The sequence below is a fragment of the Hypoxylon fragiforme genome (assembly GCF_022984875.1).
Source record: "Hypoxylon fragiforme strain CBS 206.31 chromosome Unknown GGS25scaffold_2, whole genome shotgun sequence".
Taxonomy (NCBI): Eukaryota; Fungi; Ascomycota; class Sordariomycetes; order Xylariales; family Hypoxylaceae; genus Hypoxylon; species Hypoxylon fragiforme.
Genome location: NW_026054757.1, coordinates 1318906 through 1337063, shown reverse-complemented (window position 1 = coordinate 1337063; position 18158 = coordinate 1318906). Strand labels below are relative to the sequence as shown.

General features: G+C 47.2%; 4 protein-coding genes across 4 annotated transcripts; 1 reads left to right on the top strand and 3 right to left on the bottom strand.

Annotated features, from left to right (window-relative positions):
• Positions 1–950: 950 nt before the first annotated feature.
• On the bottom strand, positions 951–3469 carry GGS25DRAFT_116203 (MFS general substrate transporter). Its single transcript, XM_049256077.1, has 2 exons — positions 2628–3469; positions 951–2531 (listed from the first exon to the last, which is right to left on the bottom strand). Exons 1-2 carry the CDS (start codon positions 3236–3238, stop codon positions 1157–1159), a joined length of 1986 nt encoding a protein of 661 aa, XP_049119917.1. The 5' UTR covers positions 3239–3469; the 3' UTR covers positions 951–1156.
• Positions 3470–10951: 7482 nt separating this feature from the next.
• On the bottom strand, positions 10952–12001 carry GGS25DRAFT_518044 (uncharacterized protein; the record flags this gene model as incomplete). The annotated part of the gene is made up of 2 exons (XM_049263473.1): positions 10952–11328; positions 11389–12001. 2 exons carry the CDS (start codon positions 11999–12001, stop codon positions 10952–10954), a joined length of 990 nt encoding a protein of 329 aa, XP_049119916.1.
• A 679-nt stretch (positions 12002–12680) lies between these two features.
• Positions 12681–14219, top strand: GGS25DRAFT_529077 (uncharacterized protein; the record flags this gene model as incomplete). The annotated part of the gene is made up of 2 exons (XM_049265245.1): positions 12681–13474; positions 13532–14219. Exons 1-2 carry the CDS (start codon positions 13086–13088, stop codon positions 14217–14219), a joined length of 1077 nt encoding a protein of 358 aa, XP_049119915.1. The 5' UTR covers positions 12681–13085.
• A 2447-nt stretch (positions 14220–16666) lies between these two features.
• Positions 16667–17925, bottom strand: GGS25DRAFT_529076 (uncharacterized protein; the record flags this gene model as incomplete). The annotated part of the gene is made up of 3 exons (XM_049265244.1): positions 16667–16974; positions 17079–17631; positions 17743–17925. The coding sequence occupies 3 exons, from the start codon at positions 17923–17925 to the stop codon at positions 16667–16669; spliced, it is 1044 nt and encodes a 347-aa protein (XP_049119914.1).
• Positions 17926–18158: the final 233 nt, after the last annotated feature.

Sequence of the window (18158 nt, the reverse complement as noted above, 5' to 3'; positions counted from 1 at the left end):
CCTAATGTGCGGCGTGCGCTGCCGAAGATGTTAACTAGGTACCTAACTACCTAGGTAGACTGGAAGGATGCCGAAAATTTTATACCGCTCTCACATTCGTACCTAGCCTGACCTAGCCTAACCTATGTAGTACTAGGATAGGTACATAGTTAATTCGCCAGCGGGCAGCGTTGCCTTGCAGATAGATAGATAGATAGATAGATAGATAGATAGATAGATAGATAGATAGATAGATGTGTGTGTGTGTGTGCCTTTTTTTAGATGTACATATGTAGGACTTTGGTCCGTAATTGTCTACAAACACCACCACGCATAGGTAGGTAAGTATGTTGCACACAAACACCCAACAGACAGACAGACAGACAGACAGACAGACACACACCACACAGGACCCAAGCCCCCTATTTACCTATCATCTACCTACCTACCTACCTATCTACAGAACGAGTTGAAATGAAGGACGTACATATGTAGGGCTTAGAGTTAGTTAGTTACATGGATCCCTCTCGGCTACCTACTCATTCGATGCACCTACCAAGTCATGTATTGTACCTCGGTGCGGTTATAGAAAAGAAAGGCCATACATACTTCTCACCTCTCCTTTCCCTCTGGTCTTTTCATGTCTGTTCCCCCACATCCATCCCTATCCCGTGCTTCTACTTACCTACCTACCTACCTTCCTTGCATCAAGGCCATATCATCAAAAGGGGTTATAACAAATGCACGATGAGAAGGGAAGAGTGAATGAAGATGATTTTTTTAATTAAACAAAAACGCCTAAATGGAATTATTCATCCCTACGTTTCACTTCCGCCAGACGTCTGGCGCGAATCTCCCCGATATCTCATGACGAATGAAATGCATCAAGAGCCGACTCGCTAACCCGTTCGTCTCGACTTGACTCAACATGACTCCACGCTCTAACCGCCAGCGACTTATTGATAGTCATGCGCCTCCTTGATTCGCCTCGCTGATGTATGATTTTATGTTTATGCTTCATGGTATATATATACAAGTAGGATATTGACCCCCTCAGCCGTCGATCAGCAGCAGTGGCAGCAACGAGCAAAGTTCCTTCCCCAAGGGATTACCTGTTTCCTCTGAGCAGCAATAGCAAAAAATATGCTTCGGTCAGATCGGTCAAAACAACATCCGCTTATTTAGGTTGTTGGTGTGTTGGAGTGGGAGACGCCGGTATGGGCATCGAGGCAATTGTGTTCAAGTTCTGCAGGCGATGATGCAGATGATGGTGGGAGATACCTTCCTCGCTGTCACTCGCTTCTTCCAGTGACTTACGAGTACGATCGATACTATTCCGTCTACTAGCATTTCGGCTAGCCTGTCGACTCTGGCGACGACTCGCAGCTTGTTGGCTAGAGTAGTACGAGTTGTGACGAGACGCCGATATACGATCACCGGGACGCTTTTGCATCATTTCGGCTGTTGGGGTTGGAGCAGTGGTGGGTCGGGAGTGGGTGTGGGCTGTTGCTGGTCGATCTCCTGCTGTCGATGTGCGATGAAGATGGGCACCACCAAGGTCTGCGTTACCCTGGGCTAGACTTTGCGCAAAAGGTGACCGTTTTCGGAGCACTGGGCCCTTCCAGTACACGACGTATACGGCGATCACTAGGACGAATGCGATACAGAATAGAATAGTCGAGGCATACTCCAAGTTCTTTCCCTTTTCAGCACCGATGTTGGTGTAAAAGGGAGTTGCCGGAATGGTGAGCACACCAGCCAAAAAGTCACGAGCCCAACCATTTCCACCCGTTGCCGAGGCTGAATACGGACCGTACGCACAGATCATGTAATCAATAGTCGCCATGTAAATTGCGTAGTTAGCAATACCGATGATGCAGGTTCCAAACATGGTGCCAATCCAGTGGAGCGGCGGGCCGCTGCTTGTCCAGGCGAATATAATGAGACCGATGGGTAGGCAAGGAGCTAACCAGAGAAGCAAAGACATTCGAGATTCGTACTGGACATGCTCGTCTTCGGGGTACTTCTCACGACGGCGTTGGTTTCGCTTGAAGGCGGGCAGGAAAAGAAGCCAAGCAAGGATATAGCCGACGCCAATGGGAACAAATGCGAGCCCGATCTCGTAGGCATTGAAACCCCATTGGTTGTAGACGAGTGCAAGAGACTGGATCTGCATGAAGATTAAAGCATCCGAGAATCCTGAGAGCAGCGATAGCGAAAGGACAATGGGTTCGGTAAGGAACATTCGGAAGGGGCGTAGCCACGTGTGGATCAGCTCATTGAACGTGAATCGTGCCCAGAAAGATTCTATCTCGTCGGGGCCCCAGATGTTAGTATCTACCCCTGTCTTTCTGCGCTTCTTGGCGATGTTGTTCATCATAATGGTGGTACGGGTCTCTGGTACGGTGAACAAGTGAAGTAGCTGCACGGTGCCGCCGAAGATCAGCTGAATCCAGGTGCACCACTTCCAGGCTTCGTGGACTGGCACGAAGTATTCGACGAAACCACCGACAATTGGGCCAAGAATAGATCCACCGACGGACGAAAAGACGCTTAAACAAAGTATTAGTTTGATCAGATCACATTTTGGTCCCGTGTCCATTCACTGTACGGGTACGTTAAGAATAGGGAGAGATCATATTACTCACATATAGGCCACAGCATACTGCTGTCTGTCACTCTCGAACATGTCAGCTACCATACCAAGCGTCACACTTCCTCCGGCAGTGGCGAGACCACCAAGGGCCCTGCCTGCTAGCAAGCAGCCGAAGTTGGGAGCTAGAGCGACAGGTAGGGTGAAAATGTTGACGAAAAACAGAGAAGCCTGCAAAACCGGTTTACGGCCAATCTCTTCAGACCATGGAGCCCATAATTCACAGCCAAAGGCATAGGTGACGAGGAAGATGGCGGCACCAAGACGGGCAGCCTGCTCGCTTACGTTGAATTCCTCTGCGATTCCCTTCAGGCCATTGGAGTAAAGCGATGTGTTAAAGTTCATCGAAGTTTGGACCAGGAAGATGACGGTGAGAATCCACCACTTCTTCCACTTGGGGAAAGAGAATCCGAGTTCGCCCTCACAGTCCTCTTCCTTGAGCTCACGTTTGCCCGTCTCGGCCTTGATCCTCTCCTTTTCAGCCGTTCTGCCAGCGATAGTAGGGTCGATGGCACCCATAGCAGCATTGCCCACAGTCTCCTCGGAACTGTAGGTCGGACGCTCCTCGGTAGGCCCAAACGTGCTGGGCCACTCTTTGGAAGCCATGGTGGTCGGGACAAGTAGTAACGCGGAGAGTCAAGGGATGGGTGGAACAACAGGCCTGTTTACTGGAATATGATGATGTCTAGGCAAGACAATTGGACTAAGACCACCCAGTCCAAGAGGAAGGGAGGAAAGGAAAGGGGGGAGGACGACGTAATAAACAAAATTGGACCGACAAGCCCTTGGAATGGACCTGGGGTAATATGATGTGGGTGGCTTGTGAAGTGGGTTTCGAGTCTAAGACAAAAGACTGGTGGTAACAAAGTTGGAAAGTATTTGCCTCCGGTCTGGGGATAGTCTCCAGTTATATAGGGTGAGATGACGGCGAGCTGGACCGAGGAGCTTATAAATGGTAACCGCGAGAAAAGACGGTGCTGACTGCACAGACTATACAAACTATATACAAGCTACAAACTAATACCAGGCACTGGTAACCGAGTAACCAAAAAAGAAAGCTAGTGAATCTTAAGAGGAATAAGACAAGAAGAGCCCGACCGAACCGTTGGACAGAAAAAAGTGGAAAGTCATCAGGGACATCGGAACCAGTCCAGTGACAAGACGAGTTTTTGGGATGCAATGGATGCAATAGATGTCAGCTAGTCGGTCAGTCCACATTATGGGCATACAGTACACTATGGATACCCCTACTTGGGGAGCTACCTACATGTACATACATGCTAGGTAATTGATGTGTGTACGACAAGACAGCATATACTAGCATATACAGATTATGTATTCTTCATGTATGAGTATGCACTTTCATGCAACTTGCAATGTGAATATGTAGGTACTGATCGAACTATCACGGCCAGTACGATATGTACAGTTACATGGTTCTAGGTAGACAGGTTGAGGCAAGAATCTAATAACCCCTGTTCGTTTTCTTTCCGGACGTACATGCATAGTACATGGCGATGCCGGGACTACCCTACGGATTGCAACCAGGAATCCTTCAACTTGGAGAAGTCTCTGGGGTTCTTTGGGGGGAAACGGATTGGCATGTAATCTGTATTCTGTGTTGGACAATCGGATAGAAGGGGAATGGAATTAGGCTTCTAAGAAGGAATAGGCAGTTCAGAATGGTCCTCCAACCCGCCCTCACAGACATGACGACAGTATGATTGTAGGTTGGGCTTTCGGTGGCTATCTCGGCCAGCAGAGCTAGGTTCATACCTAGTAGTGTGTGTATTTGATGAAATCGGGTGAAATCCCACCAGACAACGACATATTTGTGACATGGTAAGGAAGTCTGGGTAGGGAGGATTTGGCAGATCCGGGGCTCCCCTTGGGGTTGAACCGGATGCAGGATTTCCAGTCAGACGACCCCCATGTATCCATGCAGCCTGCCCATGGGCACGATATTTTTCTCAATTTTTTATTCTGGGGAATGCGGGAAATAATAGAATTGTTTTATTCATTAAAATGTGGAACACGGGGTGGAATATTCCAGGTACATGCCTAGCACTGTAAAAAAAATAAAGGAAAAAGGAATTCTAAAAAAAAGGCTTGAAGGATGACACCTGGAGTGATAAGGAAATATTTACCTAACATTAACATTACTTACCTTCACGTGGAGTTCTGTTAAAAAGGCCGAGCGCGTTGTGCGAGGTGAAAAGTGCTTTGTTGACAGTAACTATGTAGTAGTATGTATGTAGAGTAGTAAGATGAGATGAGAAAAAAACAAACTGAAGATGACGGTGATGACGATAGAGAACTAGTACCTACTAAGCTCTAAGCACGGAGCCTCAGAGAAAGGCTTATAAGATGATGTCATTTGGTGGGACTCGCTAGGTAATATCGCTACTAAATACGTAGATAAGGTACATGGCTACTGTGAGAAGACTTCACTCATTGATGTTATTGGATTCGATATTCATTGTCTTTTTTGGGGAAACTCTTAACATTGAAAGCTTCAATGTTCATATGATGAAGGGTCCTTCTCTCGCTTGACACCCTCCTTTTATCCCATGTGGATGTCAACTACGTCGAACTTACTACCTTCTATACTTACCGTGACCGCCTGTCTATTTCTTTGTGACCATGATGCAAGGTTATGATGTAGTTACTTTAGCTTTCATCAGCTGGGTCTAGCTACCTTATACCACCTTATTTTTGCCATATGGCATATTACTCTACCCCCCGACTTTAACATGCAGTATCACTTGGATATAACAAGGCCAATTACCCTCATTGCGTTTCAATTTCTCTGGTCTGGCCTGTCTGAACCCGACAACCGCGCATAGCCCCATTAAAAAGCCTGGGCTGGTTGGGTTGCACGCAACACCGCGAAAAAAAACACCGCAAACTTCCGTGACACCGCCCGCACTTTGGTGGCTGATTGGGAGGTATCACACTCCACACTCACACCCACACGGCGCAGCCAACCTGCACGGTGCACCGGGCTTGCTACGAGAACACTTCCAAGGGGGGACCAGACATTGGGCTGCTCTGCGGAGCTCGCTACCGTATCTCGGTAACCAATTCAAATGCGGGAGGCTTTTGGTACTCATGTAGAGGTTTCTAAGGGTTGTAGTCTACTTGTAGATGATTAGACGAAATAACATGTTTGCTACCCAACCTCAAATTGCTAACTGAATTAAACGTGGGGTTTGAATGGGGGTTGAGCGGATGCTAATCCCCAGAATGGGATGCCGGTGGCATCCATCTCTTCCTTTGACGTTCAGGGCTAGGCATGCATGGGCTACCGAAAAGCATTGACCTTTGGCATCTGTAGCCGCTCGAGCTAGGTGTGCCAAGGTGAGAGAGTCCGCCAAAGTCATATGGATTATGATAGTTCCATAGTAACTACTCCGTACTTACCTGCCTTCAAGCTTGTACTAGTTAGTCAATATGGTGTGCATTAACTACCTAACTTCATTTGGGGTTCCGGAATGTGATATAGGTCGACGCAGCTAATACGGACGATGTTAAGAAATAGAAATAACGAAAAGTACAGAGATTGCGGCGAAAAACAACATCGAAATCCTCGAGTCTGAGTGCGCTAAGTACGTTTGTAACCTAGCGTTTGCGAAACATTACCAGATACGTCATTACACACAGGACATTGAAGTACATATGGCAACTTGACAAGTTACATATGAAAGTCCAGGGTTACCCTTCTCTCGGCCCTTGCTCTGCACGTTTTAACCCTATTCTAGTTTAGCATGCCGTGTAGAGGAAAGCGACTCCCGGCGCTTTGTTTGCTTGGCTTCCTGCGATAGGGTGATGAGGCGCGCCTCCTTCTATTTGATTTTTTTTTCTTTTCTTTTTCTTTTCAATGTTCAGTCACCACTCGCCACAAATTAGCTTTAAAGATAAAGGGGCACGTGAATACATAGCGTAGTAGGCATAATGGGTATGAAGGTTTATAGGAACGTTAGATCATGCCACCCCCGCAATCTTACATAGTATGATGACGATTATCTTCCAACTTATAGAAGATAGGATAGTATAGTAGGCAGTTACTACCTACCTAAGAGGAAGTTATCGAACTATCTATCACGTTGTACGTTGGATGGACATTCATGAAACTAGTCGTATCGGAAACTGAGCACCTAGGTATCATTAACATAGTGCTGTCGGGTCAAGTCAAGCTTTATCGTAGTGCCTTGGAGGTCCTTAGCGCCAATATCCCAAGCCGTCAGCCATACAAGGATACGTATTGTACTATGTACATAACTAGTATGAATACCTATGTAACTAGTAGCCCGTCGGTGCCTATTTACGTCTTTCTGGACCTGGGAGGAATAACATTGAAGTCTGGACTTCTTCTAATTACTACCTACTCTTTTTCATTAATCCCATAAAATCCATCATCCTACATAATCCCACCAGGAACCAATTACCAAAAAAAAAAAATACCATATAAAGATATTGTTACGGCAAAGTAACTAACCTAGTCTGCTAGTCCCAGCACGCTACTCTACTAGCCTCTAGGTACTCTAGCATTGCAAGAATGATTATCCTTGCCTCTTAAACATATCGGTCATTTATATTTAGACATACAAGGCACACGGCAGATGGCTCCATCTATGGATGCAATTCGGTCCGTATGTTCTGTTAGTCTCTTCGATCACCACACTAAAATCGAGCAATCCATGACAACACTTAGGTAATGGATCTTTTTGCAACCTGGCAACGCCATGCCATGTGCTGTGTTTGTGGCAATATTGAAGGATATATTTCGGTCTCTTGAGTCGGTGTCTAGGAAGTAACTGATATTATTATGTGTCCTTTTATTATTATACATACCTCACCGTTGAAGGGTTTCTTACTTAGATGTATGCAATGCACTACTGTATGGAATGCACTACATATGTATGTATAGTCTAATGCTCCAAGTTCAATGTTTGATTCATCTGCTTATGTATCTGCTTCTATGCAGTACTTACCTACACTACGACATACTGATTAGTATACATACTAGGTACATATGTAAGCGCAAATCTTGAAATTTTCCATGTTTGAAGTTACATGTAGTACGACACAACATTGAACTTGAAGCCTTACGGATAGTTACCTAGTAGCCACTTTACTGTCAAAGTACTAACCTAGGTACATAGTAGCGCCATTCAAAAAAATATGCTAACCCACATGCAGGCAGCTACGCTAGTAGGTAGGTCATCTACTTCCGTGAACTATAGAATTAGTGCGTACCTGCCTACATATGTAGCTTCAATGTCCATCGACGGCGCGTGGGGGTTAATTCTGCATTGTCCCGTACATAGTTCATCTCCTCTTCCTCCTTGGTATTCGTTACATTACTGCGACTACTAGTTATCTGGCGTCTGAAAACTGAAATAAATGCCAGGCCAGAATAGACCAGACTAGACCAGACCAAACTTCCGAGGCCGAAAGCAACATTGAACGATGAAGGGGCTAGACCGTCAACGACCGGAACTCCAAATCGCATCGTAGATTAGGGAACACAAAGTACAGAGACATCGTTCATCGTCTCCGGCGATAATCTACGATCATGTTTCATAGATCGCAGTGAGAAATGCACGCTTGCTGTTTGAAACAACATAGGGGCAAACATGGCGGTGGTCTATCGCAGTCCACTCTCTCCACACTCCGATGTTCCAGGAGGCTTGCGATATTCCCATCCGTGGTTGCATTCGGTTTTATGTCTACATTCATGTGACACCTTACACGTTCTGTTCTCCGCAACGTATGCGCGCCTCTCAATGACCGGCTTCCCCATGGGGTTCGAGTTACCTTTCGTTCCTTTAACCGTGTATAGGTGGTAGATGGCCGTTCCAGGCCCTTTAAGTTGATATAATATCTCTTATATGATAGAAAGATATCAAAGTCTAGTTCGATCGGCAGGCAAGTACCCCATCTTCAGCCGCATTCAGTACCATGCCGGTGAGTCGTCTTGAGACGCAATATCGACCTCTTTTCCATTGTCAGATATCACTAACGTACGCACAACATAGGTACATACATATGTATACCGGCGGCTTACGCCCCTCACGCCCGGTCAGCCAAATGGGAAAAGGGATGGTTTTTTTTTTTTCTTTTTCTTTTCCAAGCTAGTGCAGATGCAGAACAGAGACACGTACCTACCAAGCGTAGGTACCTACCTATGTATGCAGTATGCGGGAAGCTAGCCGTCAGCAAGGACGAGGGTCAAACAACTGCGGCTGTCATAGGGTCGCCTGTGATAATCGCTGACAATGCTGCACCTCCTCACTTTTAGCCCAAACTGAAAGTCAGGTTTGCCAAGCAACATACTCATCACACAGTTTAGCTGGTGTTCGGGGAGATCATAGCCCTAGCCTAGGTTTATCACCATCACCTCTGACTAAATGCCGGCCGCAACACGTATGGTCGGCGTGGACGGGAATAGACACCTCGTTTACAAGAAATGTTACTTCCGGGCTGCTGCCCAACCTACAACACCAAGAAACGGGAGTGTAAACTTGAAGTCGGCCAGCGCCGATGATAAGACGACACCTACATACAAATTGATAGTGGCCATATAAAGAGAATCGCGGCATATCGATGATATGTATTGAAGACAAATCTAGACCGCAATGTTGCGGGCTTGTCAGGTTATCTCACGCAGATTTCATTTGTTATCTGCCATAGCTTCAAATTGTGCGGAGAGTAAGCTGACTCGATGAACCATCTTGCTTAGCATCAATGTGAGGTCTGGTTCTACGCGATATCCCTTAGGCACAGGTCAGAAAGGTGCAACAGAATAGATTTATCAAGCTGTGCCGCAGTCTCGCGCAGAATGCGCCGATTTAACAAACTCGGCAATAATCCCGATTGGAACCGCTTCAGGCCCTTGCCGGTGCTGTCAACAATAGGAAAAATCACACCAATGCAATGCTTCAGGGATTTTCATTGTCTGCCCTGGTCCTTTCAGCGGTACTTTAAACCAATGGACTGGAATGCCGTGCTTGCCTACCAATAGTAATCCTGGAGCCATCGTCGTAAAACCAAACACCATGTTTCGAGAATCCCCATTCGAAGTGCTTCTGTCACACGGTGTCAAAACTTATTATTCATCGGTAAACCAAGTTTTTTATAAAAATATGTCGCTATACATGGCTCTTTCGTGTTCAACAAACGTCTAAACTTACCCATCCCGGAAGCAACGGACAGTTTCTGTTAAGTGAACGTACATAAAACTTAAGGAGCATCAATGACCTTGGTCTTATGGTTGTAACCTTGCCCGAGAAGTAAGTTCACCACACCAGTGAAAGTTAACTTTACATCGAATGTTCTAATTCTGGGGTGCTTCCCGTGTACAAGATAGTCGAAAAACTTCCACTACACCACATAGAAGTTGCAACCACCCGTATTCAAGGGTCTTGTTGCCATGCAATATCATCCTTCCCATATACCTCCAACTCGAAGCTTGCCCCTCTGCAAGCAAGCAAGGGACGCGCAAGGAAGATCCTCAACAAGGGATATCCTCGACGTCCAAGGATATGTGCATACTCTCCCGTATGACATGCAGCTAATTCGGATTATTTCGGAGACGTAGTGTTGATAGTCAAATCTGGGCTGGCCTAATGCCGGTAGACAACACTAGACAGGTTACCCTTACTTACTATCTTGTTTTTTGGGGACGACCTCGAGCACATTAGTATTGCTAAGAATTTTCTAGAATTCCAGGCTAACAATGCTCGCGTTGGTAGACCAAAGTGGATGGATACCACTCCAAACTCATAGACATAGGTCTTGGCAGTCAAAAATGCCTCGTGCTGGAGCATGAGTGCGGTATCCGAACATCGGATCTTCTCCAGTGTTGACCTTTTGAGCAACCATCGAGATGCCGAATGCTGTCGCCATCATATCCGAGGGAACGCCACATAAAGCGTGTAAGGCGGCAGAGCGGAGGAGAGGCATCTTTCAGTTTCCTTCTATAGGCATCCAGAAACCTGGGACGGCAAGGTGGGTGACAGCTAATGTTACTAACACCAAGCTCGCCATTGCCGGTATGATTTGAGATATCTCCCAAGTTAGCCAGGATCAACAACTTTGTCGCCAACCTTAGCGCCGGATGCCCGAGGAGATGGAGCATTGGGACCGTTGGAAACAACATTGATGGAGGTCAGCTTTTCAGGCCGCTAAATTATGACTCGGTGTAGAATTAGGTATCGAAATCATATTTGCTTCATTCCACCTCCCACATTATTAGTTGTTTCTTTGTTTCTGATTAAAAAGCACGCATAATTTGATTACTAGCTTGCTAGCTGTTCAAGTATCCGTCGACCCCTGACGGTTAAGAACTTCTGAATCGATAGATCCAGATCCGTAGTCTGTGCTACTTTCGGCACCTGCGTTTGACGGGTCAGCGGATACGAAATGGATCTTGGTATGTTGGCCAGCACCGCTCGGTATCCGGTCAGCAAACCATTGCTTGTATGCGGTTTTGCATTCTGCAAAGGGCAGGCCGTCCTCGGGCACCTCGACAAAGGTGTTGTTGGGTCCCGGGACGAAGTGGCGGGCAGGCAACACCTCCACCTCGAATATTGGCTGGATTCTATGGTATATGTCGTAGTTGTGGATGTCGCGGTAGATCTTCTCCTCCACGACCTCATGTTCGGATGGACGAACAGTTTCGTGAGTGACAGCTACAAGGGGTTCATCAGCTAGTTTCGCCAGCGCTTTGGCGGGAGGATATCACTACTAACCTGGGGCATGAGATGTCGTCTGCTCGGTCTCTACCGTGGTGTCAATACCAGATGCAACATTCTTGTCTTTTGCAGACTTGTACGATTCCTCGACGTTGTCCCCCTTCCCCTCCTCGGCCAAGCCGCCATTCGGTTGGCCATTCGGTATATCCTTGGATATCTCTGCTGCTTCTTTATTCTGCATCTCCAAAAGCTTCTGTCTTCTCTTGAGCACGCTTGTGGGTACGTATATACCCTCAGTTTGTACCTGGGCGTCTGTGCGGTGAGTTGTAGGGGCAGCTCTTGTTGGATGTGGTACGCTCGCTTCGTTTGGCTCATGGATAGTATGAAGTGAGCTTTTAACAGACTTTTGCGGGTCTCTGGCACTGGCATCCGCGATTGTGGATTGGCTGGGGCTAGAACTGTTCGTAGGCACATGCGAGTTGCCGGTATGTTTTGTACTATTTTCATTATGTCTCACGCCGTTCGTTTCGGCGTGGCTGCTAGACTGTTCACCTGTCGTGGGCCCATTGGAAGAGTCTAGATCTTCTGGGTCGTGAAATGGCCGATCTTGCTTCGTATCCTCATCGTGGCTTCGTTTGTGACTGTGAAGGACAGCTTTCAGTTTCCGCATAATGCCAATTATGATACTCTGAACAGCGTGTAGATTCTGGAGGAAGCAAGTAGTAGAAGAGACAGACGAATGCCTACGTAAAAGGTCGCACCCACTCTGACATTAACAAGCCCCGGAATTTACGCAATGGTGGGAGCTACTTGAAGCTCTCAATTTACATCCATGGATAGCTGTTATGGAGCTTTTTTGGTAGTGCTATGCAAGTAAGTGTATGACGTTGACGAACTCTTAACAATGCCCTTCAAATTTTGTCATGGTGTCTCATCATCTTTTACAGTAAGAGACATGTCATGAATAAATCATGCTTATGGGTTTCAGCTGGATCCGGCCGGCAATCCATACCTAGCCGGCTTTTGTTTTCGCATAACAGATAATCTTGACACGGGGTAACCCAGCTGATGTTGTAGGAACGTTGCTGTGGACATCTGGAATGCATCGCATACCTCTGCCATTAGTACCTAGGCAGCTACTAGGCAAGCTTGGAAATGAGCTTGTCAATGATAAAGAGCTATTCAAACTATGGGCGCTTTGGTTCACATGATATCATCATTGCTCCAGTCGATTGTCTGAAAGTGTCTAAACGACTCAGTTTAACATCATTAATGCATTCTCGAGTCAATTCCCCCCTTTTCTTCAGCCCGATTCGCTACTCTTGGCATTGACTCTTGTCCAGTAGTAGCACTGCATCTTAGTATCTTTAGTCTTTTGACCTGGCCGCAACGTGGGAGATAGAAAGACAGGAAACACACTTGATGCAGCATGTCATTCCTACCGGATATATTCCATTCATTACCAAATAGCTTGCGATAGCAGCCAAGGTCTTGACGTATACTCCTCTACTGCGAGTCCGCATCCGTCGCCATGCCTTGGTCGGAGTGGGATAACAAAACAAAAACTTGTAATGTCTATTACGTCGTCTCTTCATCAACTGATATATAAGAGCATCTTCGTTCATGTGACGGAATTGTGTTGTCACGACCCATTGATAACGCCCCATTATTGGAATCTATATCATTTTCCTGTGCACCACACAATCTCTAAACTCTTTTATCACCTATCAACATTTTTATAATCATCATCCAATATGAACAAGACAAAGGACGCAATCCGTGATTTCATAGGCAAGAGCGGCCAGCATGACACCACGGTGCATGAGTCGGTCTCGCCAGCCATCAAGAAGGAGACCGTGAAGCAGACGGAGCACGAGGACGTCAACACGGCCATCAACAAGGAGATCCACCAGGATCACTACCACCGCACAATCCAACCTGTGCACGACAAGGAGGTCCTCCCAGAGCAGCACGAGCACCGCGTGGGCGCTGTCCAGCATCGGGACCATGATCATCGAGACCACGAAGCCACCAAGCGGGCCTTGGCAAAGGAGAATGAGCAGTTCAAAGACGAGCGGGTGATTGAGGGTAAAACCCACACACAAAGCCATGGGGCTGCGGTTGAGGGCGAGCATATTCATCAGTGAGCCTCATTCCCATGCATGTCTAGTAGCTCTACATTATTGACACATCTTCACAGCCACGTCCACGAAACCGTGCAACCCGTGATTCACAAGGAGACCATCCAGCCCAACGTCGTGCACACGACCGTCCCCATCCACGAGACGCACCACAACCCCGCCCAGCACCACTCGACCTCCGCCCTGCCCGCCATGAGCATGCACGAGTTCGAGCAGCAGGGCAGCGCCATAGGCGGCAGCAAAGAGCGCTTCGACGCCTTCGAAGGCGAGCCCAAGACCATCCGCGGCAGCCTCCAGAACCTCGCTGACAACAAGAATCAAGGGCTCAAGAACCCCCCCGAGGGCGTCTTCCACGGCGACTACGACCCGTTGGATGGCGGGAGCGGGCATCACCAGCACCAGTCGAGCGGTGGCGTGGGGGGCGCGCACACTCATGGCAATGGCAGCAAGTCCGGCAGCGGCGGCATCAGCGACAAGATCGTGGGCACGGCGTCGGGCGGCTCCGGCGCGAATGCGCAGCGGGAGCAGCGGCTAGCGGGTCAGCAGACGCAGACGCAGACGCAGCAGTTTGGCAGCAGCAGCAGCGGCGGTGGGGGGCTGCGAGATACTACGGCGTCGAACACCCGTCATGATGCTGGCTATGGGGAGTCGACAGCGTCGAAGCAGAAGAGCAACCCGAGCTTGCTGGATAAGCTGAACCCGATGGTCGACTCGAATGGTGATGGGAAGTCGGGGTTTATGAAATGAGTCTGAGATAATATGAGACATGGTGAGGGGGATAAGGTGGGTGGTATGACGCGGAATCTCTAGTGTAGTGTTTTCCCGTACCATGATGGTAATAATTAAAACCCTTGATGTTTGCTATATTTTTGCTTTTTTCCATTCATTCATTGATTGCTTACCCAGCAATGAAATTTTGATCTTTTTGGTATGTACGTAGTAGGTGTATATCGTAACTCTGACCTGAGAGAATACACAGCCACGGCAAAAGGTGAGTGATTAGTGTAGTCTTTCTCATTACCTACACAGTTACCTGCCCTTAGTCTATGTCAGCATACCGATATAACCCCTGAATTGCAGCTGGTAATAGAGCACCCACCTACTGCTGGCCTAGGCACTTAGGCAGGCACACAGGGAATGATCGTTTCGTCGCAATTCACGTACAATCATCATGAATGGGATAGGCTACGACGAAGCCTGTATCAAAGGTTAAACTCATTTTAAGACTTCCAATAATACTACTCGAGAGGAGAAATGGATGAACATGTGGAGAATGCCCTTCGGTTCCGGAGGTCTGGACCGCTGACGGTGAAGGGAGGGGAGGAAACCGGGGAAAGATGGATGCTCAGGTTTAAATTGCCAAGCAACTGGAAGTACACGGACGTTGGCCATGGTAACTACTTTTAGCTGCCAATTGATGGATCGGTTGGATCCCGAATCTACCGTACCACTGGAGCCGTCGCTTAGGCTGGAAACTCTCTGGCTGGGTTGCCTCATTTTAGTGTACCCACGAACCGAACCGAGCCGAAGATCTTAAGTTACTTGCCCTAAACGCGTCGATGCCTGCTTACATCGTCATCTCATCGCTCGCTGAGATTGGTCCTAACTGCCTAGGCAGCGATGGTGATAGGCTTATTAAACGGAGTCTCGACGCGACTTTATGTACAATTTATGATGGTCGGTTGTAATCTTCCAAGGTTCCAAGGGTCCGAGGTTTCCTCCACAACATTGCACAACACTTAACAGGTAACTGACTGCCTACTATCCCATCCTCCTCGCGTAGAGGTAGACTACCGTGTAAATCGTGGCTGCGGCTGAATCTTGGCGTCCACCAATCTCATCTCTCCCTGGAGCCAAAAAAAAAAAGAAAAAGGCAATAAGTTGGAATGGGGGGTCCCAGGCCCTCCTGGTCTTCTGGCCCCCTGTCTATTAATGGATCTAGTCTAGCCGCTTTTAAGATAGCGCGGTACATTGGAAAGAAAGAGATAAATTTCTACAATCTAATTGGTTAAAAAAGCTCCAACTGCCATTCTGAGCATAGCTCCTCAAATCCAGCCAATTGAACCATCCCACTGTTCCCCTTTGGGTTTAGCTTTTTCTGATTTCGGTCCTAGTGCAAATAATATGCTTAATTCGGACAAACGTCTCATTTGGATCCGGATAAATCTTGGCTTGCTTAAGAGGCTTAAGCCTTTCCACTAGCCGTTTTAAGCTAATACATCTAGCTTCAAATAGCCAATCGGATCAAGAGTTGATCCACTGCTTTACCTGCTTTTTCGAAAAGCAGCCTTTTGATTGGATCGTTAGCTTCAATCGGAAAAACCGTTTGAGCCGCTTCAAGTATGTCACGTGACTTACGAGGGGTTTGCGTCCAATCAAAAGGCTCGATTTGGATCAGCTGAAGCAGTTGTTGATTTGTCCTTGTATGGTGTTTCGTGTGTACATGTAGCTAATGTTGCAAGATATTGTAACAAAAATCAAATAATATGATTGATCAGCTGATGAGGTGATGAGATTTGATTGGCTGAATAAAAAAAAAAACAATTAAAAATGTAATAGTGGAAGTACATGAACACATAAATTAAAAAGCGGAACCTTTGTTGAACCGCGCACTTTTATTGGCTTTTAAAAGACGCTACTTTACAGGGGGCCGAAGGACTTGGAGGGCCTGGGACCCCCCATTCCAACTTAGTTGTACCTCTTGAACGGTACCGACCGCGGCACTAATCCGCCTCGCTACGAGCTGTGCTAATAATAAGAGGCGGGACGGTTCGTTCGTCCCTACAGCAGGGCTGCCAGGTCCGGGCGCTTCTGTTATTTACTGGGTATGTATCGAATATTACCTAGGTACTTAATCTGAGTTTCGATCTCAGGGGTTGTTTACGACGACATGTTAGTAGGATAGGGGGGTGGACTACATTCATAGAAAGTGATTCAATTAATGCTACGTGTAGAGCAAAGTATGTAGGTGTATTTAGGAATCATAAACAATAGATAGGTATTAATACAATACTAGTACAATCTTCAAAATCTAAGTAATAATAACATCAAGAAAAGTAGTACGGCGTAGCATAGTGCAGCTAGATAGGTACCTATTCTTAGAACGTATGTGAATTATGTTAATTTTCTTTTTCAAATCTCAGTATGAAACATGCCTGATCCTCCATCCGATGTAGATATTTCCTATCTACTAGTTATACATCAACTTCTTTCTGCACGATGACCGCTGCCGGTGCCTTCTGAGGGTCACTCAGCAGCGAATCCTGACTGTCGTTGTTTTGCGGATTTCGACTACCTCGAGGATCCGGTCGAACTTGGCTCAAATTTTTCGATTGGTTTTCTAACTGTATATTCGTACGCGTTCTTGAGGACTGTGAGTTCATCGTGGTCTTTAGCTTGTTGAAACAAAGGCCCGGGGCTTTGCGGAGGGGCGGGAGCGATGCTGCGATGAATGCGAGAGCGCCTTCGATAATACACCATAGTAGAATGTTGGCCTCGCCCCCTGCACACCGATCACAGTTAGTCGTCAAAGCTCACAAAGAACCTTCCGGATATAATAGTGTAAAAATGAAGTGACGGGCAAAGGGAGGGAAAGGGTCGTCTTACAAAGGCGATCTTTTTCGGCAGTGTAGTATTTCAAGTACGGCATTCGCCCAATGCTAGCTAAGCTGGCAAAGATGCCCAAGCCGAGGGTGATCATAAGCGGCACCTTCTGGTGCGGCCTAATCTGGAGCTTGCGAACAAGGAGGATGGGAATGATGGCACAAGTCCAGTCCGTCAAGACTGTGATAACGGATACAGCATAGCTAAGTATCGCGATGATGGTGTAATCCCCACAGGATCCTAACGAGGGATCCCACTGAGCTGCAAGCGGCTTGCATAGTGTGATGACCACCACGCCTGGAACAACACACCCAACAATGGTTGCAATGATTACGCACCAGAGTGGATAACGATATCGCTTGTCTGGCGAGATTCGCAACATGAAAACCGCAATGGAAGCTTTGACCAGAATCGTAAAGCCCGCTTCAGATAGCTGAAAGAAAAATACGAGCTCGAGGGCAAGTGATTTTTGCTCCGCGTTGAGCTTGCCGTCGCGTGATCCGATTCCATAATAGGCCCCTACGATGGTAAAGACACACGCTGCAATGAAAAATAGCTGTTACGTGGAAAAGAAAAAGAAGAAAAGTCAGTAAATGCTGGCTTATACTTCGTCGTGTGCCTATTATGTAGGCAGGTACCCGTAGGAATGAGATATATGAAGACGTACCAACCCCAAGCAAATCAACCAGTCATCTTTCCCCCAGCCATTCGGTTCTATCCTCGACGCCCGGAGCCAATATCGGAACCATATTCGAAAAGTGACGATGATGGTGGTTAATATCCCCAAGGCCCAAGTGAAGCCGATTAAGATCTGTCCCCGTGTCTCCGGTTCGATTGTCGCTGGTGCCATTTTGTTTCAACTTAGCCCTGGGACGAAGATATTCCAAACTTGACTTGGACTCGAGAACAGAACTATACACCTGCATCGTAGAACTTCACGAAATTACCTAGGCAATTGCTTTTTATTGTGCGACCTTCACATATTAATGTAGACTTCCACATGCCACCCTTTGCCCATTGCGTTCTACAACCGTACGGAAGCACCAGCCGATATTCCTGGGTCTGGGGTAGCACGGTGGACGG